Source organism: Cetorhinus maximus, chromosome 9, assembly GCF_964194155.1.
Source record: "Cetorhinus maximus chromosome 9, sCetMax3.hap1.1, whole genome shotgun sequence".
NCBI lineage: Eukaryota > Metazoa > Chordata > Chondrichthyes > Lamniformes > Cetorhinidae > Cetorhinus > Cetorhinus maximus.
The window spans coordinates 112,272,678-112,294,929 of record NC_135887.1 but is presented as its reverse complement, the minus strand read 5'-3'; the positions used below and the strand labels follow the sequence as shown (position 1 = coordinate 112,294,929).

General features: G+C 41.4%; 1 protein-coding gene across 4 annotated transcripts in view; it reads right to left on the bottom strand.

The window, feature by feature from the left end:
• Window positions 1-4,510: 4,510 nt before the first annotated feature.
• The window catches only part of tead1a (TEA domain family member 1a), a 243,881-nt gene continuing 226,139 nt past the window's right edge, over window positions 4,511-22,252 (bottom strand). For all 4 annotated transcript variants that reach the window (XM_078549374.1, XM_078549375.1, XM_078549377.1 and 1 more), the window contains 3 exons: window positions 21,821-21,961; window positions 16,054-16,206; window positions 4,511-14,205 (listed from right to left, as the gene is read on the bottom strand). In XM_078549374.1, the coding sequence (XP_078405500.1) occupies window positions 14,092-14,205; window positions 16,054-16,206; window positions 21,821-21,961 (408 nt within the window). In that variant the 3' untranslated portion in view covers window positions 4,511-14,091. The remainder of the gene's footprint in view (window positions 14,206-16,053; window positions 16,207-21,820; window positions 21,962-22,252) is intronic.

Genomic DNA, 22,252 nt, shown 5'->3' with positions numbered 1-22,252 from the left:
GGAATATGTGGGAAAATGTGAGGTTATGCACTTTGGCAGGAATAGAGGAGCTGAACATTATTTAAATGGAGAAAGACTGCAGAAGGCTGCAGCACAGAGGGATTTGGCGGTCCTTATGCATGAATGCCAAAAAGCTAACATACAAGTTCAACAGGTAATAGGGAAGGCTCATGGAATGTTGGCCTTTATGTCAAAGGGAATGGAGTATAAAAATAGGGAAGTCTTGCTAAAACTATACAAGGCACTATTTAGACCACACCTAGAATATTGTGAACAGTTTTGATCCCCTTATCTAAGGAAAGATATACTGGCATTGGAGGCAGTCTAGAGCAGGTTCACCAGGTTGATTTCAGGTATGGAGGGATTTTCTTATGAGAAGAGGTTGAGTAGGTTGGGCCTGTACTCATTGGAGTTTAGAAGAATGAGAAACATACAAGATTTTTCGGGGGCTTGACAAGGTGGATGCGGAGAGGTTGTTTCCCCTTGTGGGAAAGCCTAGGACCAGAGGGCACAATCTCAAAGGGGTCACTCATTTAAGACAGAGTTAAGGAGGAGTTTTTTCTCTCAGAAGGTAGTTATTCTGTGGAATTCTTTACCGCAGAGGGCTGTAGAAGTTGGGTTGTTAAGTATATTCAAAGCAGAGATAGACAGATTTTTAATCAGTAAGGGAATCAAGGGTTATGGGGAAAGGCAGGACAGTGGAATTGAGGATCATCAGATCAACCATGATCTCATTAAATGGCAGATCAGACTCAATGGGCCGAATGGCCTACTTCTGCTCCTACGTCCTATGGTCTTATCAACATCCTGTGGGTTACCATTGACCAGAAACTGAACTTGGCTAGCCATATAAACACTGTGGCTACAAGAGCAGGTCAGAGGCTAGGAATCTTGTGGCAAGTAACTCACCTCCTGATTCCCCAAAGCCTGTGCACCATCTACAAGGCACAAGTCCAGAGTGTGGTGGAATACTCTCCACTTGCCTGGATGAGTACAGCTCCAACACTCAAGAAGCTTGACGCCATCCAGGGCGAAGCAGCCCACTTGATTGGCATCCCATCCACAAACATTCACTTCCTCCACTACCGAGACACAGTGGTGGCAGTGTGTATCATTTACAAGATACACTGCAGGAACTCACCAAGGTACCTTAGACAGCACCTTTCAAATCCACGACTGCCACCATCTAAGAGGGCAAGGGCAGCGGATGCATGGGAACACCACCACCTGGGAGTTCCTCTCCAAGCCACACACCATCCCGACTTGGGATTATATCACCGTTCCTTCACTGTCGTTAGGACAAAATTCTGGAACTCCCTCCCTAACAGCACTGCAGGTGTGCCTACACCACACAGACTGCAGCAGTTCAAGGCGGCAAATTTATTTATTTATTCCCTTTATTTCACCTTCTCAAGGGCAATTAGGGATGGACAATAAATGTTGGTGTAGCCAGCAATGCCCACATCCCATGAACATAAGTTGCAGTTTCTCCACAGTCCATGAATATAAGCTGCAGTTTCTCCACAGCCTGCAAAATTTTCACGTTCCAAGTATTTATCCAATTGCCTTCAAAAGTTACTACTGAATCTGTTTCCACAGCCTTTTCGGGTAGTGCTTTCCAGATCGTACCAACTTGCAGTATTAAAAAATGTCTCATCTCCCTTTTGGTTCTTTGTCAATTACCTCAGATCTGTAACCCCCGTTTATCTACCCTCTTACTAGCGCCAGTGAAAACAGTTTCTCCCCATTTAAAATCCCTCATAATCCTGCTCTGGAATTGTATCCAAATGTACTCCAGAACTGTTCTTTTTTAAAGAAATAATGTCCCAACGTAGTTGCTCATGCGCAAACTGAGGTTCTGCACATGTCAGTAATGTTTAGTTGCTAACCAGGCCACTGCTCAAGTCAATTCAATGAGGTTATGGTCTAAATTAGCAAATGCCGGTAGCTATGGCTGATTGTAAATTACTGAGGAACAACGCCTGACTACTAATCGGGCTTCAGTTTGGACTCTAGTTTTAATTTTTTTTAAAAGAAAAAAATATACTTCATCTGTAGTTATAATATAGAAACAAAACAGGGAGAGGCTATTCAGTTCTTTTAACATTCCGTTAGATCACAGCTGATCTGTGCCTCAACTCCATTTTCTCATCTCAGTTGGGTAAACTTGAATACCCATAACTTTGTGTGTCATCAGTAGCACTCTTGTCTCTCGAATCACAACATCCTAGGTTCAAGTCCCACTCCAGGATTTGAGCACAAAAATCAAGCCCAACTACTCCTGGTGCAATGCTGAGGGTGTGCTGACTAGGGGAGGTGCTGTCTTTCAGATGAGAAATTAAACTGAACCCCCGTCTGCCTGCTCTGGAGAATGTGAAAGAACACGTGGCACTATTTTGAAGAAGAGCAAGGGAGATAACACTGGCCTCCTGGGTAATTTTTACCCCATAATCAATATTATATAAACAGATTATCTGGTCATTTTCACATTGTTGCTTGTATAAGATTGTTTCCTGTGTGTAACTTGGCTGTCGCATTTCACGCATTACAACAGTGAATACACTTCAGATATACCTCTGACTGTACAGCACTTTGAGATGTCCAGTGGTCATAAAAATATTATAAATGTAAGTTTTTTTTTCAGTCCATCAAAAAACTACCAATCTCATTTTTGAAGTTTTCAATTGAAACCCAGCCCTAATTGTTTTTGGGGGAAAGAGAATTCCAGTTTTCCATTACATTTGATATAAAGAAGTGTTTCCTAACATCACCCCTGAAGGGCCTGGCTCTAATTTTAAGGTTATTGCCCTTCTTCTGAACTCCCCCAAACAAAAGGAAATTATTTCCATCTACCTCCATCAAATTTTTTAATCATCCTAATACATCTGAATTAGACCTTCTTAAACACCTCAATTAGATCACTTCTAAGTTATCCAGGGATATGCAAATAGGAGCCTGTCACCTATTTTGAAGCCCTTGGGGCAAGATTGGTTTGCCCCACAAGGTGCTGGAGGCTTTTGCATTAGCTTGGTGATTGAGCTTCATTATAATAAAACTGGCAAGTTTTTAGTGCCAAATCTCACCATTTGCTTTTGCCAAAACAACAATGGTCACCAAAACATAAGATAAGTCACATCAAAGCATAATAGTGAAAGTAGTAGACCATTCAGCCCCTCAATCCTGCACCATCATTCAATTCAATCATGGCTGATCTACCTCAACTCCATTATCCTGCCAACTCCCCATATCCTTTTATTTCCTGAGATATCAAAACTCTATCTCAGCCTTAAATATACTCAACAATGGAACATCCACAACCCTCTGGGGTAGAGAGTTCCAATGATTTACAAACATCTGAGCAAAGAAACTTCTCCTCACCTCAGTTAAATGAGCGACCCTTTATCTTGAGACTGTGCCCCGATGTTCTAGATTCCCAATCAGAAACAACCTCTCAGTGCCTGCCATGTTGAACCCCTTGAGAATCTCAATGTATATGAAGTCCTTTGAAAGGCATGGTACTCCCTCTATATGTAAATTAACTCTCGCTCCCCACCCCCAACTGTCACAATGATAGTATGTAGGTATTTGCAATTAACTGGAGTGAAACAACACTGCAACACTGGTGGACTTTAAACTTACCTCAGCTCATCTGCAGCTGGAATTCTCATCCATCCTTTAGTTACCTCTCGACATGACAATTCCAATCATCTGCTGGTCAGCCTCCAACTTGTCATCTCCTTTGTAAACTTAAAACACATCCAAAACTCTGCTACCCACATTCTAACTTGCATCAAGTCCTGTTCATTCATTATCCATTGTGCTCACTGATCTACACTGGCCTCCAGTCCAGCAACCTCAATTTTAAAATCCTGATCACTGTTTTCAAATCCCGCCACTGCCATGGCCTCAACCTTCCCTAGCATTGGAATTGTGTCCAGAGAAATAGATTTTTATATTTTTTATTTTATATTACACTTCATGACTACCGAACATCCCAAAGCACTTTATGAATATTGAAGTACGTTTGAAGTGTAGTGAAATTTGTTGCCAATTTGCAAACAGCATATTCCCACAAACAGCAATGTGGTAATGGCCAGAAAGTTTGTTTTTGCCTACAACCCTATAACTCTCTCAGATCTCCGTGTTCCTGCAATTCTGGCCTCTTGCACATCTTGGACTTTAATCGCTCCACCATTGGTAGCTGTACCTTCAGCCACCTCAATGCAAAGCTCTGGAGTTTCCTCCCTAAACCTTCTCCTTTAAGATGCTCCTTTAAACCAACTGCCATGACCAAGTTGTCCTAACATCTCCTTACATGGGTCAGTATCAAATTTTGTTTGGTAACACTCCTGCGAAGCATCTTGGGGCGTTTTATTATTTTGAAGGTGCTACATAAATGTAAGTTGTTGCTGTTATAGACATCCAGATGTACTGAATCCACATTCAGGTATGAATCAATCAAGACAAAAAAAAATGCTGGAGTGCTTCTGGACAATAAGAAGAAAAACAATAAGGTATTCTCCTTTTTTATTGTTGATTTATACTGTATGAATACAAATACAAAGTTTCTAGAAAGCTACAAAATGTCTACCACTTTATTAGGAAGGCATTAAAATGTGTCATTAAAATGTGTCAAACATTTGCTGTAAAGGGCACACAACTTGTGTTTCAGTGATGATCAAATAATTGCACTTAACTGTCATGGATATTTAGGTTATCACACATCTGTACCAAGAAAGCTAAGATACATCCTTTATACAAAGCACCTTTAAAAAATTCTCTGCACACAAACCCTATAAATTTCATATAACTATCCATAGTAAAGATGAGTTTACATTGAAGCCGACATTTTAAATGGTTATAACCAAAAAAAGGTACCAGTACCTGCACATTAACAGCAATACAAACATACAGTACAGCTCGCAAGTTTGACATAATCTCCTTCTTTGACAGCTGATAAATTAGTGTCCTGCGGGCAGCTGGAAAGATCATTGGGACATGTTTGCAGGAGGACAAAGTTTGGGGTAAGGCAAGTGCTTGAAATAAATTAAAAGGGCAAACACACCTATCCACATCTAGCAGAAAAGTACTTCTGTTTTTTTTTTACAGAAAGAACCACAGTACGATTATCAAATATAGCAGTGTTCCCCGTGCTGAGACGAATTACTGAAGACGAGAGTCTTACCTTGGAATACAAGAGATGCATGAAGTTTTAACGTTAACTACCTTTTGGGGGGTGTATACATCAAAAAAAGAAATTTCTATCAAATTTACCAGCTGTACGCGATATTAAAAGTAACCACTGACCATAGTTCAAAGCATCAGTTAAAGCCACAATACCATTTCATACACGTTACATACAACACACAAAAATAAGCAAACGTTAAATTCAATGAGTTATTTTATAAATGTGAGCAGACACACATGGCAATAAACAATTGTTTACAGAAAGAACTTGTAGATAGGAAAAAAAGTGAAAGGCTACTTAGGTTTAAAGGATACTGAACTCCTTTTATTGTCTTAACTCAGGCACATTTTTTTCTCCCTGGCTAATCTTCACTTGATCAAGGTCACAGGCCACAACTACACACAGGCTGCAATAAAACCATTTGCCAATAAGGAGGTAACAGGGGCTGTTCTGGAAATTAACAACTGTTACACTGAAATTTGTAAATAAAATCCCAGAATACTCCACCACAAAATAACATACATAGTTCCAATGATCATCATTTGACCACACAGGGTCACAAAGATTAGAGAAACTCCCGCAGCGTTTCCGAATTTCCCACGCTAAAATGGCCAAATCTATATCCCATTATGGTTTTCAGAATTACAGTAATTCGTAACCTCCCCCTCCCACTCACCTGCAATGTGCTAACTTATCTCAAAATGGCCTTGCTGTGACTAACAGTTTATGCACACAAATAAGCCTTTTTTGCATCCTTCAATCATTCAGACTTCAACTACTTCAGCTGTGTGTTAGTGTGCATGTACATGCATGCAAGTGTCTGTCCTTGTGCCGGTGTGCACAAGTGTGTCTGAGTACAAGTGTCTTCAAGGCTGTGTGCCACTGGGGGTTTTAAACTCCTGTGGACATGTGTAAAAAGTGCCCTTTTAATTTGAAAACCCTCACACAATAAATCTGAAATAGAAATGTCATTATGGACATAGAAAAAGGACCACAGACCTCCAAAATGCATATAGCTAATGATTAAAAAAAAAAATCTCTCCAATTCATGAGTTGACAGAACGAAACAGGAACAAGGACTTAAACTTTACCAAACCCATCCAACAAACAGAACCTGAATTTTTAGTTTCTTCAAGGAAGGTTTTTTTGTTTTGAGATTATTTATATTTCATTGCCCAGCTGTCCTAAAATGATTGTTAGCTACAGTAACAACAGTAACTGTAGTGGGTAATGTGAAACATGTTGGAGAAGTTATCCATGTACATTAGGGACCTGCGCCCATGCAGGCTCCTCATTGTGCTTCCCTGCTACATTTGTCAAAGGTTCTTACCACTGTCATGGTTTATTCTATACCCAACTGGGTAAGAGACAATCTGGTACTGGGAGAGGGCAGCTGCTAATCAGTTTTTCTATTCTTTTTCTCCTTCTGTATCCCATCTCAATGATTCAGCTTGAAACAGCTGAGGTGCGCAGGGGTTCAACCAAGGTGCTGAAATCAGTCAGAGAACTCCCAACTTACACCCTAGCTCCAGAATTATAACAAGAGGTTGTGTAGAACACACAATACTTCCTGAATAATTAAGTTCCAGAAATCATTTCACTTCATGGAAATACAATGGGTTATGATGATCTGGAATGTGCTGCCTGAAAGGGTGGTGGAAGAAAATTCAATACTAATTTTCAAAATTGGACAAATGCTTCAAAAGGAAATATTTCAGGGCTATGGCGAAAGAGACTAATTGGATAACTTATTCAAAGCATTGTCACATGCACAATGGGCCAAAAAGCCTCCTTAGGTGTTCAATTCTACGATTTAGGGATGGCACTCAAGACACTCACGGTTTTGCCTTTAATGTACTGAGGAGAAAAAAGAGCGGGTTTAGGACTGGAAACTGAAAGTTCCAATTCTCTGTACTTTATAAGAATTGTAAGCACATCCAAGAATCTGAGACAGTCTCACATGGGAAGGGAATATCAAGATCTCCAATCTTGAATCTTAAATGGAAAACTAACGACTGGGTCAAGGAGATGCTGGTGAAGAGGCAATGAGAATATCAAATGATAGACTCCCTAGGGCTGCAGAATGGCTTAATTGGTAGCCTTCTCACCTTTGAATCACAAAGTTCCAGGTTCAGGTCCCACCCCAGAGGCTTGAGCACAAATATTGAGGTTGACAGTACATTATAGAAGGAGTGGTGTTGTGTCAGACTTTTTTTTTCTTATTCTTTCATAGGATGTGAGCATCGTGGCTAGGCCAGCATTTGTTGCCCATTCCTAATTGCCCTCGAAAAGGTTGGGATGAGCCGCTTTCTTGAACCATTGCAGTCCATGTGGTGTAGATACACCCACAGTGCTGTCAGGGAGAGAGTTTCAAGATTTTGATACAGCTACAGTAAAGGAATGGAGATGTAGTTCCTCTAGTATAAGGGTCTGGTACATATAAGATTACTGTGGGACTGAGTACAGTACCACCCACACAGTGATGTAAGAGAACACATGACCCGCATCCTGGGTCAGTCTAGTGTTGGACTGAGCCGTGTGTACCAGCAAGCATGGAATCAGCTTCTAGCTTGTATCCTTTACTGTATATGTGTAAATAGTTCTAAATGTCAATAATGACTACGAAGACTTCTTCAGACCTACTGAACCATAACCAACACCCTAAAACATTGGTGGCAGCTGTGGTAAAACATAAAATCTTGCAGAAAATGCAGAGAAAAACTAAAATGGTGGAAGACTGAGAAAAAGGGAATACAGCAAAAGCAGTCTGACCTCAAAAGAGGCTCCAGAATCAGAGGCGCAGAAGAAAAATTGCCAGGAAAAAGCTCCAAAGAAAGGTTTGGAGGCTGAAGGCAGAAATTTAAAATTCCTTACCGCAGCAGAAGACTACATTGAATCTCCTTTGGAAGTCCAGCTTCAAAACCCAGTGTGCAGAGTCAGCAGACCTAAGCAAGGGTGAGCTAAATCTTTTAAAACTCCAGGCTACAACAAATCCTGAGAAATCTTTAAAGATTTCAGAGTCAGAAGAAGTGCAGTTTTAAAAAAGCCAATTCTAAAAACCCCTTCCTCGAGTCGGCGCGTAAACACGTGGCTCTGAAAAAAATAAATAAATAATTGGATACTCCAGCAGAATTGCGACTTTTTAAACCCAGCTAAAGGCAAGCAAAAGCCAAAATTCGGCAACTTTAAATAAACATCGAGCAGGAGAACTCTGCAGGCAGCTGTTCCAGGCAGCCATTGTTGAGAATTTTTTTTCAAGCTGAGTGCGGTTGCCATTGTAGCAGAGCCTGCCAAGACTGGCAGGCACGGGAAATCCCTTTGACTCCAAGTGAACAGCAACGCCATCTTGAAATTCAGAAGCGAGAAGACTCAGGAATGTTCTATATTCCAGGAGGGAGCCAAGAGGAACAAGAAAGAGACTACAGAGCTGAAGAAAATGGTTGGTCATTTGGGAAAACATTACATTTCCAAAGACATATATGAAGAGATAGAATGGAAAGACCAAGAAGTTGTTCTCACAAAAGAGAATGAAATGTCTCAGAAACAATTGACAGAAGTGCAATTACGGACTGAGAGCTTGAAGGATAGCGCAGAGGAATCATGCTCTGCTAAAGAAAAACTGATCAGCGTACAGAACCAATTTTCGCGAAAGATGAATTTATAAAGGAAGAGATGGGGTAGTGATAATGTAGTAATCACAATGTAAATATATGATAGTAATAACATAAGGTATACTATAATCACTTAAAATACATTGGACAAAGACTTGGGGGGAGGGTTAGTATAGAAGTCTGGTATATATAGGGTTAATGTGGAACTGAGTACAGTACCACCCACAGAGTGATGTAACAGAGCACAAAACCTGCACTTAGGGTCAGTTAAGCGTTGCACAGAGCAGTGTGTACCAGGAAGCATGGAGACAACTACTAGCTTTACTGTATATTTGTAAATAGTAAAGAGTCAATAAAGACGTACAGTTAACCTATGTACGACTACGAAGACTTCCTCAGACCTACCGAACTGTAACCAACACTTTACAACAGTTCCAACTCAGGATAGTGTGTGGCTTGGAGGGAAACTTGCAGGTGATGATGTTCCCATATATGAGTTGCCCTTGTCCTTCTAGGTGGTGTAGATTACAGGTTTGGACAGTGCTGTCAATAGTGCTTTGGTGAGTTGTGGCCATGCATCTTGTAGATGGTACACACTGCAGCCACTGTGCGTCAGTGGTTAATGAAATGTTTAAGGTGGTGGATGGGATGCCAAACAAGCAGGTTGCTTTGTCCTAGATGGTGTCGAGCTTCTTGAGTGTTGTTGGACCCACACTCATCTAGTGAAGTAGAGAGTATTCCATCACACTCCTGACTTGTGCCTTGCAGATGCAAACCGAAACCCCCTCTGCCCTCTCAGTTGGCTGTAAAAGATCCCAGGGCATGATTCTGAAGAGGAGCAGGGAAGTTATCCCCAGTATCCTGGCCAATATTTATCCCTGAATCAACATCTCTAAAAAAGATTATCTGGTTAGACATTGCTGTTTGTGGGAGCTTGTTGTGAGCAAATTGACTGCAGCATTTCCTCCCATTTATCAGTGATTACACTTCAAGAAATACTTCATTGGCTCTAAAGCACTTTGAAACATCCAGTGGTCATGAAAAGCACAATATAAAAGCAAGTCATTCTTTCTTTATGCTCAAAGCTGATGAAAAGGCAGAAAACACTCGCAATGTCCGATAAATGTCTTAAAGTTTGCTCTGAAGCAGAATTCTCAGCACTTCAGAGTATAGTTCACATACTCTGGGAAATTGCACCTATCCAATTAATAATGGATGATGACCTCCATCATTCTCTAGAATAGCAACAACTGAGAGGCAAACCAATAGAAGTCTTTAAAATTTTGAAGGAGTTCATTAGAGTGGATGTAGAGAAGAGCTTTCTGCTTGTGGGTTTACCAGAACTACAGGTTATAAATATAAGATCGCCAGTAATAAATCCATTAAGGAATTCAGAAGAAACTTCTTTATCCAGAGAGTGATAAGAATGTGGAACTCACTACCACATGGAGTAGTTTAGGTGAAAAACATAGATGTACTTAAGGAGAAGCTAGATAAACACTTGAGAGTGAAAGGATTAGAAGGATATGCTGATAGGTTTAGAACAGGAGTAGTGTGAGGAGGCTCTTATGAAGCACTGGTACAGAGATGATGGGCCAAACGGCCTGCTTCTGTACTGCAGACTCTATGTAAACACAAAGAAACCTGAATTATTCAACCTCAAAACCAAGAGAACACTCCTGATCAAGATTCATATCATTGCTGTGATGGGTGAGTTTGCCAGATGGATCTTGGCAATGACCCAAGATTAATGGCTCTTTATACTTTTGCAAATGGGAAAGACAATTAAATGGCTACTGAATAAAGAAATAGGCCTGACTGTTTGTGGATCAAACAGTTCACTGTTAAGCCAGAAGAGGGGATTCAGTACAACGGTAACAAGGATGAGGGACTTCAAATACTTGGAGAAAATGGAGATGCTAGAATTGTTCCTCTTAGAAGGGTAAGACGAGATGTAACAGAGGTACTCAAAACTATGAAGGGTCCTGATAGAGTAGATTGGGCCATAAATATAAGATAGTTACTCATAAATCCAACAGAGAATTCAAAAGAAAGTTCTTTACCCAGAGGTTAAAATGTGGAACTCACTGCTACAGGGATTGGTTGAGGCGAATAGTATAGATGCAGTTAAGGGAAAGCTAAATAAGCATATGAGGAAGAAAGGAATAAAAGGATATGCTGAAAGGATGAGATGATGAAAGGTGGAGGAGGCTTGTGTGGAGCAGGAACATTGCATGGAGCCGTTGTGGCCAAAGGGCCTGTTTCTGCACTGAACATTCTACCTAATTTTAGGTAAAACAAACCTCACATTTAATCTGTAGTTATATCATGTTGGAGGTGAGCACTGTGTACTTCTTGAAAGGATAACTTAATTAGTATTATTTAATCTACAAACCCATAGATTCTCCACAACAGGCACTGTATCTGTGCAAGTTTGATGCTGACACAGTACTGTACAATTTTAGCCAATAACCTTTGCATGATTTCTCATACAATGGTAAAAATCCACCCCAAGATTCAAACTTTATAAGATCCACTAAAAAAATAAATTACAATAATTTTGTTTTTTTTTGCTTTCACTGTACAATTTTTTAACCTCTCAATCTGTCTCTCGGTTTCTCTGAACACACTTCTTCTAAATGCCACCTTCAGATTTATTCCATTACAATTTGCTAGCAGTACTCAGCTCAGTAAAAGGCATTAAAGGTGATCACTTATTTATTTCTTATTTGGTTTCTGGTCTGCACACAATTTATTTTTCATTTGACTGAATAGATCTTTTCTAGGCTGGAATATCAAAAAACAAAGGCACTTACGTGCTGGAGTGCAGGAAATGTATGAAGATCATTATTTGGTCATTAGTTAGTAAAGGCATGTGTCGAAACAGCTGGCTAATCTTGCGTTCTGTTCTGTGCTGGTCGTAATCCAAACTGTGAAACAAGGTCCTCGTTTGACTGAATTGAAAGTGATTGTTTTGTCATTGGCATTTAGTTGGTGTAACTTTAGCACACTTTAATAATAAATTCTCAAAATGCCTTTAAAATGTGTTTGGATTCACCACTCACAACACAGCTATGTTGGAAACTATCACAGTAACAAGACAAAGCACGTAACAGATCTCAAAGCACAAATTCTCCAATTTAAATGAGTAGATCTACAGGTGAACTGTAGTTTCCTATTGTACGCTATTAAGGCACTGATTAATCTACGCTTTGGCAGCACTGAATTAAAATTATATCAGAAAAAAAAACTGATAACGTATCAGAAACTTCCAGCTTAGGAAAGAACTCAGCCTCAGTAACATCTTATTTGGATTTCACTGATTTCTTACAATGAACTGTGATCACAATAGTGTTTTCCATTTACAAGTTTAATTGTGTAAAGACAAATGCTTTAAAACCATGGCATTTTCTCAAGTCCCCAAAAATGAACATTTAGTGACTGTGCCACTGCTGAATATTTCAAAGTACAGAAGTTCCAACTTAAATCCAAAAGCTTACACATGTTAAGCTGGTTTGTTTACACGATCGTTACCTTACCTGCCAAATTAACGTGGAAAATGCACATCTGATTACACGCGCAAGTACCGAAGTTGAAACACACACACACACAAAAAAAGCGAGACAGCCCACAAGAGTATTTCGCATCTCGAAAGGGATCAAGTGCTCAGGACAGAGAGGCATCATTAGTCCCTCTGCTTGCCTGGATGTAACGCTGCTCATATCTTGCTGGCAGTTTCTTTCAGTTCATAGAAACACACACCACCAAACCGATCATTAACTCAAGAACACAAATCACACTGGTTCATTTACCAAGCCTCTTAAAGCGAGCAACATTACAAACATACGTCGGGACCATATTTGCGAGCACTGAACTAACTCCCTGTGATTTTTCTAAACATGCACTTCTTGCAGACGCAAAAAATACACTTTTTTTTAAAGTAAATTTCCAAACGCTATTACAAAATAGAATTATAGAAATGTACTAAAACACTGTGCTGCTTCTTAATTCACAGTATTCTCATCAAAAATTCTGTTACGATCATAGTTTTATTTTGGTATTAGAAAGCCCCCATCTCATCCTGATCCAGGATCTAAAACAATCTACCCCTTATCTGTGCACAAACACAAATCCCCTGAAAACTATCACCAGGAATCGAGCCAAGGTTTATTTGTGGGTCAGAAAAGATTAATTGGTCAAACTCCTGTTTCCTGTGAAGAGTGAACTTTTTTTTTTGAATCTTCAGAAATTTAGTGGTGCCCAACCAATTAACCATTTCTTCACTTGTAAATCACGTTTAGGAATTGACCTCCCCCAGAAAGGCTTACAAAATAATAGCTCACATCTTTCTTCCTGAAAATAAAGGTTAAAAATTTGTGCACTCTTTGCAGACATCACTGAAGAAGCACTGTCATGTCAAGTGGCTGAAACAGATCTAATCGTTCAATAATCGATATACTTCTGTTACGGGTCTGCACTCTCTCATGCTCTTGAAAATTTAGCATCTAACACCATCTTTAAGATTGTTTGGCGTATTTTCACTATACGCTTCACTTGAACTGTTCATTTAGTGTTGCAAGTTACTGTATTCCAATTTAAATAACATCTTAAAAATAAGGAGTGTGTGATTTTGTTTTTTAAAAAAAGGAAAAACCTGAAAGCAAACAGATCTGGTGACCGTTAAGTGACTGACATTCTTTCACCAGCATTGCAATACCTGTTGACCTGAAGCCATGAACTTCATCCTGATGCTTTCTCCTGCATATTCACATGTTGATAAATATATACCTGTGAATATACCATCTTTGGAAAAAAAAAACCTCTTTAAATAAATTATCTTTACATAGGCAGACAGTCATCCCACAGTTAAATGCATTGTGTCTACAATCATTATGTTCTATTTCTCTTATTTTCTGTCGTCACAGAAAAACTTGTACTGACAAGACGACATTCCCAGAATTGCTAAACGAAATTTTTTTTCAGACATGACAGTCCCATTTTTGTAATGTAGTAACCCAACAAACAGGCATTTTTCTTAAAAAAAAAGGTATTTTGAAGCACATGTAATTCAATATAAAAAGCTATCACAAGGTACCATAATTCACAGCTGTTGATGTATATACACACGCACACACACACACACATTAAAAAGGCTACCCACATCAAAACTCAGATGTGTTCTTGGTGTATCAATTGATTTGAGGCACTGCCACATGTATTGAGGTTTTAAGTCTATTGAACTGCAGCTGTGTGTTTCTTTTCTCTCCAGAAAGGGAATGAAACTTCCAAGGATTACTCCTTCATGAGCCTGTAGGTGTGATGCTGCGCTCCATGTTCGCTGGTTGAGACTTCAAACACACATGCCATGCACAGAAGCGTCTCCTGTGTATCCCTGTTTGTTACAACCTGGGGCAAACAAACAATAAACCTTAGCACTTCTCTCACAACACAGAAAACAAAACAGCAACCTGTATTTACAGAACACCTTTAATGTAGTAAAGCACCACAAGGCGCTTCTCATGAAGGTTTTCAGCTGCAACAGCCGAGTCACCTAAGGAAATATTAGGACAGGTTAGCAAAAGGATTTAAAATTTTCATCCTTCTGTTCAAATCCGTGCTCAGACTCTACCCCATCCCTATTCTCCACCAGCCCTACAACACTCAGAGATCTGAGCTGATCTCATTCTGGCCTCTTGCACATTCCTGAATTTCAATGCTCCCCCATTGGCAGCTGTGCCTTCAGCTGCTGAGGTCCTCAGCTCTGTCTTGAAAATTCCGACTGCCCTGGGTGCCGACAATCTTTTGGGGAGAGTGTTCCAGACTTCCACTACTCTTTGTATGGAAAAAGTGCTCTCTGATTTCATTGCTGATCAGCCTAATTCCAATTTTAAGATTGAGGACGCACCTGCATGCCACCCCCCCCCCAAACACCTCCCTCCACTGTTAAATTGAATCCTCTCTATTGAATCCCTTTTATCATTCTGAGCACCTCAATCAGGTCACCCCTCAACCTTCTAAACTCAAGGGAATACAAGTAATTTTATGCAAATAATCCTTGTAATTTAAGCTCCGGTATCATTCTGGTGAATCTGTACTGTACCCCCCCGGCAGCGTCAAAATATCCTTTCTCAGGTGTGGCCCCCAGAACTGAACACAGTTACCCTGGATGGGATGTGAACAAGGCTCTGTGCAACTGAACTTAACTGAGCGAACTGAACTGGGGGAATCATTGATTGATGTAGCACAAAGGGGGCCACTTGGCCCATCGGTTCTTTGAAAGAGCTATCCAATTTGTTCCACTCCCTCTGCTCTTTCCCCGTAGCGCTACAAATTAGTCCTTTTCAAATAATTGTCCACTTACCTTTTGAAAGGTATGAGTGAATCTGTTTCCAAACACTTTCAGGCAGCGTATTCGAGGTCACAACAACTTGCTGCGTAAAAAGAATTCTTATGTCTTCTCTGATTATTTTGCCAATAATCTTAAATCTGTGACCACCGGTTACTGAACACCCCCCACCACGAGCCAACGGAAACAGCCTCACCTTATTTACTCTATCGAAACCCTTCATGATTTTGAACATCTCTATTGAATCTCATTTTAACCTTTGCTGCTCTAAAGAAAACAACCTCAGCTTCTCCAGCCTATCCACATGACAGAGGCCCTTCATCCCTGCTAAATGTTCTCTGCATCTTCTCTAAGGCCTTGACATCCTTCTTAAAGTGTGGTGTCCACAACTGGAAGCAATGCTCTAACCAGTGTTTCATAAAGGTTCACTATAATTTCCTTACTTTTGTGCTCTAGGCCTCTATTAATGAAGGCCAAGATCTCGTATGCTTTTTTATTTAAAATGGAGAACACCTCACTTTTCTGTGATTAGTGTCAATTATTTTTTTATATCAGCCTAAGCTGGTGGATGGGCTTTGATTTAACAAATCATCCAAAGACCTCAAGCTGTGTGGCACTACCTCAGTGATGCCCCTCTGACAGCACAGCACTCCCTTAGTGCTGCACCGAAACATCAACCTAGATTTTGTGCTCAGTTCAAACCCTACTGCAGACACCTGAGGTGAGAATGCTGCCCACCAAGTTCATTAATGTTGAAATAATTATTCACTATCCTGCTCACTTGAGGCCAGAGCCGCAACAAGAATTTCATCAAGAGAACAATATCAAAAAAGGTGACTTCAACGGTTCACACTGCATGCGCTCAGTCAGTTACTGGGTTTTAAAGGAGCCCATGAACAAAGACTCACCAACAAAATGGTGAAGTTTTCCAAAACACTGTTCATCATGTACTTTTCCGGTAAGTGTTTAAGCTTGTGAATGAAGTTGATCATATATTCACACATTGGAGAACGGTTTATTCTGTATACAAAACGTCCGTTCTCAAACCTTGCATATTCAGTCTAGGGGAAAAAAGAAAAAAAAATGAACTCAAGAACTTTTGATGAAGTCGAATCTCATATAAAACTCCCTCGAATCTAATTGGCTGGAAATTTCAAGGATGAATCAGTTTTTCAATGTTACATATAGTTAATGCTGCATTCGGGCTCCCCGGCCGGTATGTAGAATGCACTGCAACTAGAGAAAAGAAATTCACAATTACAAGTAAGGAAGTCTATTAAGCCCATCTTAGTCCATCCATCCATACCCTCATATCTGCACCCTGTCTGCATTGCATTATCTAATTGATTCTTGAATAATTGCAAGGCCCATTTCTGTGAAGATATCAGCAAAAATTTGCCTCTTTCTCGTTTGAACCCATGTCCCTGTGTCTTACTCTCTCAGGTTAGTTTGAAGTAGCGTTTTGGATTTAACTTTTCCATGCCCTTAATAAATTGTTTCTCTCTATAAGGTCACATCTCAGATGTCTCATTTTCATTCTCAGACTGAAAACCCCAAGCTCTTTCAGTCTATCCTATAAAAGACTTCAGGAGGATACAGGCACAGGTGGTGGTGGTACCATTTTTTTAATGTCTGTTCCCCATCTCTAGTTATCCTTTGAGAAGGTGGCAGGTGAGTCGCCTTCTTGAAGCGCTGCAGCCCATTTGGTGATGGTACTTCACTAACAGTGCTGTCAGGAAGCAAGTTTCTGGATTTTCACCCAGCAACAATGAATGAATGGTGAAATATTTTCAAAGCAGAGTGGTTGTGTGGAGGGGAACTTGGAGGTGGTGGCATTCCTATGTCCTACTACCTTTGATTTTATAGATGATGGAGGTCATGAGTTTGGGAAGCGCTGTCGAAGGAGTCCTGGTGGGTTGCTGCATTGTGTCTTGTAGGTGGTACAGACTGTAGCTACAGTGAAGGGAGCAAGGTGGAAGGAAGAGTTACGAAGTATTTCCTAACTTCTCTCCTGGATGGTCTAGCTCTGATTTTAAGGTCATCTCCCCCTTGTTTTAAACTTCTCCACCAGCAAGAAATGTTTTGCTCATTCTACAAGAATTAAACATAGGACAGAATCTTCTATTTGGCGTGTGGGGGTGGCCCTGCATGCCAACATGTAAAATGACGCACGGTGACGTGGGGCGTGCGTCCCGACGTCACCGCGCGTCATTCCGATCTTTCGTTCAGCAGGCGTGCACCGGAGTCGGCTGCGTGCCCGCCAAACTGTCAGAGACCTGTTAAGGCCATTAATAAACTAATTATGCAATTTGACGGAGCTGCCCATCTAACCTTGAGGTTGGCGGGCAGGTGAAGAGCCCAGGCGGCCTTTGCATTTCTCATGAAACCTCATCCACGGGCGGGATGAGGTTTCATGAAGGGTTTAATAAATTAATAAATATTTATTAAACATTTGATAAACATGTCCCAGCTCATGTGACACTGTCACATGAGGGAACATGTATAAATGATTTTAAACTTTTTTTTATTGTGAAGTTTCAAATTCAACTTAATGTCCCCGAGGCAGCTCTGTGCCTCAGGGAGATTTCTGCGCTCTTTCGCTCCCACTCTCTCTCTTCCCCCCACCTGCACAGCGCTACCTGCTACCGGGCGCACGTCATGCTGGGTGAGCCTTAATTGGCCTGCCCACGTAAAATGGCGGCGCGCAGCCGCCGATCGTGGGCGGCAATTGGCTCTGCACCCGCCCCTGACCGGCCTGCCAACAGGGTAACATTCTCCTCACAATGTAAAACACAGAAACAAGCCTTTTGGCTCAAATGGTCTGTGTTAATGCTTATGCTCCATACAAGCCTCCTCCGAACCCTATTTTATCTCACCCTATCAGCATATTCTTTTATTCCTTTCTCCTCCAACTATGTACTTAATTTCCCCTTAAATGCATCCATGTTATTCACCTCAACTCCCTCTTTAGCAAGTTCCGCATTCTCACCACTCTCTGGGTAAAGACTTTTCTCCTGGATTCCCTATTGGATTTATTAGTGAATATCTTATACTTATAACCCCTGGTTCTATTCTCAGCTACAATCGGGAATACTTTCTCCACGTCTACCATTAATCTCTTAATTCAAATCTATCTTTGCTTGACATTCAGATTCATAGGCTAGCAATTCCTTTAAGAATTCCAAAAACCTCAATCAAAGCACCCTTAACTTTCCATATTTCAGGAAACACAAGCTTAGTTCTTCATAATCGAACCCTAGGATCCCTGGTAACATTCTGTTGAATCTGCAATGCACTCCTCCCAAGGCTAGTTCTGCGATAAGTATCAAGTACATCAGAGAATTCACAGCTCTAGTACGAAATAAATCTTGCTTTGCACTGACGCCATAACGAACTGTAACATAAATGCAGTCTTAATCTTGACAAACATTTGAACTTGGATCTCAGTTTGGGTTTGGGGTTGTCAGGCGTGGTCAGGTCATGAGAACAAGGGAAGGATCCAACCATTATGCAATGCAATTAACTTGAGTAGAGCCCTTGAACGTTAGCATTTGTATTTCTAACTTTCTCAGAACATATTTTAACAGTGACGAGGATATAGAATCATACAGTACAACAGGAGATTCGGCCGATTGTGCCTGTGCCAGCTTTTTCAAAGCTCTATCCCATTAGGTCCACTCCCTTGCTCTTTCCCCTAAGCCTACAAATAACTTTCACTTCAATTATATATCCAACTTCCGTTTGAAAGCTGATATTGAATCTGCTTCCACCACCCTTCCATAAAACGAACTGCATATTATAACTTGCTGCATTAAAAAACTCAATTATTTTAAAACCAATTATTTTAAATCTGTGTCCTCTGGCTACTGATCCTTCCACCAGCGAAAATGATGAGTACATATGAGGGGGATCATTCAGCCCATCCATCCATGGAGACCTGGGGCTGGATTTAGTCATCGTGGTAGAGATTCCACCAACAGGCCGGGAAGCGGAGGGTGACCTTGCTCTGGAGGATTGCGGGACCCAGGGCCTCAATTTGTCAGTGGCAGCCAATTAGTTAGCTGCCTCCAGGGTGGCCGTCCCTATTAAGGATGGCTCCAAGGTCCTAAGGGCTTCTGGCCAATGGGAGAGCTGAGCAACCTGAGCAGTGTCACAGGGAACATTGGCCATTGCTGAGATCGCTCCTAGAAGAAGAGGGTGCAATAGATGGATGGTACCTAACAGTCAGGTAAAGGGAGTTCCAAGGCCAGTCAGGCAGATCCCAGTGAGGGAGAAGCAATGGGGTTGGTGAGGGCAGGTAGTGCTATTGCATTTGGGAAAGCCATTGCTTCTGGGGGTTTTGGGGGGGGAGAGGGGGGGTTGGGGGGCTTCAGTAGGTAAAAGTGTGCGAGAATAGGAGGCTGCACCCCCATTCCCCAGCCCTGATCCCCTGGGAGGCCGCCAGTTATCGCTGGGCAGTCTCCCCTTGAAGTGGAGGGTCCTCCTGTCGCTGGTGAAATGCTAGAGGGGTTGGAAGTGGCCCTCACTTGGTTGCTCAATTGGCCTCTGGGTAGGACTGCCTTTCGGCACCTTCCTCACCACTTGCAAAATGGCATGGCAGTGGCAAGATGATGGTCACGCCAACCCCCACCGCCTTCCCATGCCATTCTATGGCACTGGTTAATTCAACAATAAAGGCTTCCACAAGGTTACTATAAACAATATTATGGAACCTTTGATGGTTTCAGGGCAAGTTGAAACAGCAGCTAAAAAAAATACGAGATCCTTGATTATGTAAACAGAGGAAAAAAAGAATACAAAAACAAGAAAGTTATGCAAAAATTTATAAAATAATTGTTCAGGCTGCAGCTGGAGTATTGTGACCATAACGGTCATCACATTTTAGGAAGAATGTCAAGGCCTTGGAGAGGGTTTAGAGGTGATATACTGGAATGGCACTAGGATTGAGCGACTTCAGTTATGTGGAGAGGCTCGAGAAGCTGGGATTGTTCTCCTTAGAGTGAAAATGGTGATAGAGGGGAGATATAATAGAGGTGTTCAAATGATGAAGGGTTTTGATACAGGGTAAACTATTTCCACTAGCAGAAGGGTCTGTAATCTGAGGACTTACTCAACAGCTTGAGGGATTGAATGGTCTATTGTTCCTGTGCTCCTAACACGGTGTACTTAAATAAGGTGTGTTTTCTTAAAATTCTGTATTTCTACTGTGGGAATGTGTCCTGCATTCATACACAATCCCTATTTGACTTCAGAAGTTGATGATGAGCCATGTTATATTATGGTTGTTAGTACGACTGAGTGGCTTGCTATACCACTTGCAATGCCATTGAATCGTTAGGCTTAAAGCACATCAGGGGCTGGACCCTGTTGGGGCTAGCTGAGAGGCAGGGGTGTGCATAAAATTGGATATGCCTGTCATCTTGTCCTATGCCATCTTGCCAGTAGTGAGGAAGGTGGCAAATCATTGTCCTGCCCAGAGGCCCAATTGAGTAACCAATTAAGGACCTCTTTCCACCACCTCTGACATTTCACTAGTGACAGGAGGCCCCTCTGCTGAATGGGGAGGCTGCCCAGCGATACCTGGCACCTCCCAGCTGCTCAGTGGGGGTGTCGGGTGTGGGAGGGGTGGTGGGGTGCGGTTTGCAGGCTCCTATTCAGACACAGTTTGGCCCACAGAAGGACCCCCCCATCCCCCAGCAGCAATGGCAGGCCCACTGCGAAGGCACCGCCTGCCCTCACCAACCCCACTGCTTCCCCTTCATTGAGATCTGCCTGACTGGTCATCGCACTCCCAGGCTCCATTTAGCTGGTTGTGAGGGTACCATCCATCCATTGCATATTCTTCTTCCAGGCACAGTCTCAGCACTGGCCACAGCTCCCGGTGACACTGCTGAGCTGCTGGCTCTCTGGCTAGCTGGAAACTCTTGGGGGCAGATGGCTGCCCAGAGGCAGCTAATTAATTGGTTGACTTTGCCCACAGGCAGCCAACTAGTTGAGGCCCTGAGTCCTGCAGACCATCAAACCAGGGTCCCCCCACCCCACCTTCCACTTTCAGGCCCGTTGGATGACCACGATGACTAAATGCAGCCCCAGGTTTCTATGGAGGGAGGGACTGAAGACCTTCCTCATACGTACTTGTCATTTCTGCTGGCAGGAGGGTCAGTAAGCTGAGGACACTGATTTAAAATAATTGGCAAAAAAAAGAGGAAGATGAGAAGAATGCTTTTAAAAGCAGCAAATTATGAACTAATTCCAGTATCAGACCTGCTGAGTTTTTCCAGGTATTTTTGTTTTTGTTTTCCAGTATTGGAATGTGCTGCCTTGATGTGATGGAAGCAGATTTAATAGTGATTTTCAAAGAGAATTGGATAAATACTTGAAGGTGAATAGTTTGCACTTTATGGAGCAAAGAGCAAGGGAAGTAGGATTAATTGTAAAACTTTACCAAAGTGCTGGCACAGGCATGATGGACCGATTGGCCTTCTGCTACGCTATACGATTCTATGAATGTATACAAAGCTGTCACATGGTGATATGGCTTCAAGTTTACCAGAACAACTCCCACGGTGGAACCACAGATCTACATTGGTAACATATTCAAGAACAATTGCTTATATTTTTCAGGTAGAAACAAAGTTTATTTTATCCACATTGTCTCACCTTGAACAAACTCACCTCTACTTTTTCAACTACTTGTTTTCCAAATGAGCAAACCTTGGTTGAGCAAGTGATTGTCATGTTTTCTGAGCTCTCATATTGACTAGTGACACCATAAAATGCTCCTGCATCATCTTGAATATTGCAATTCAGGTCAGCCTATTGGATACATCAAAGAAAAAAAAGACTTGCATTTATATAGTACCTTTCACAACCACAGGATAACCCAAAGTGCTTAACAGCCAATCAAATACTTTTGAAGTGCAGTCATTATTGTAATGTAGAAACTGTAGCACCCAATTTGTGCACAGCAAACTCCCACAAACAGCAATATGATAATGACCAGATAATCTCTTTTAATTTTTATAATTTGTTGAGGGATAAATATTGGCCAGGAAACTGGGGAAAACTGTTCAGCTCTTCATCAAAATAGTGCCACAGGATCTTTTA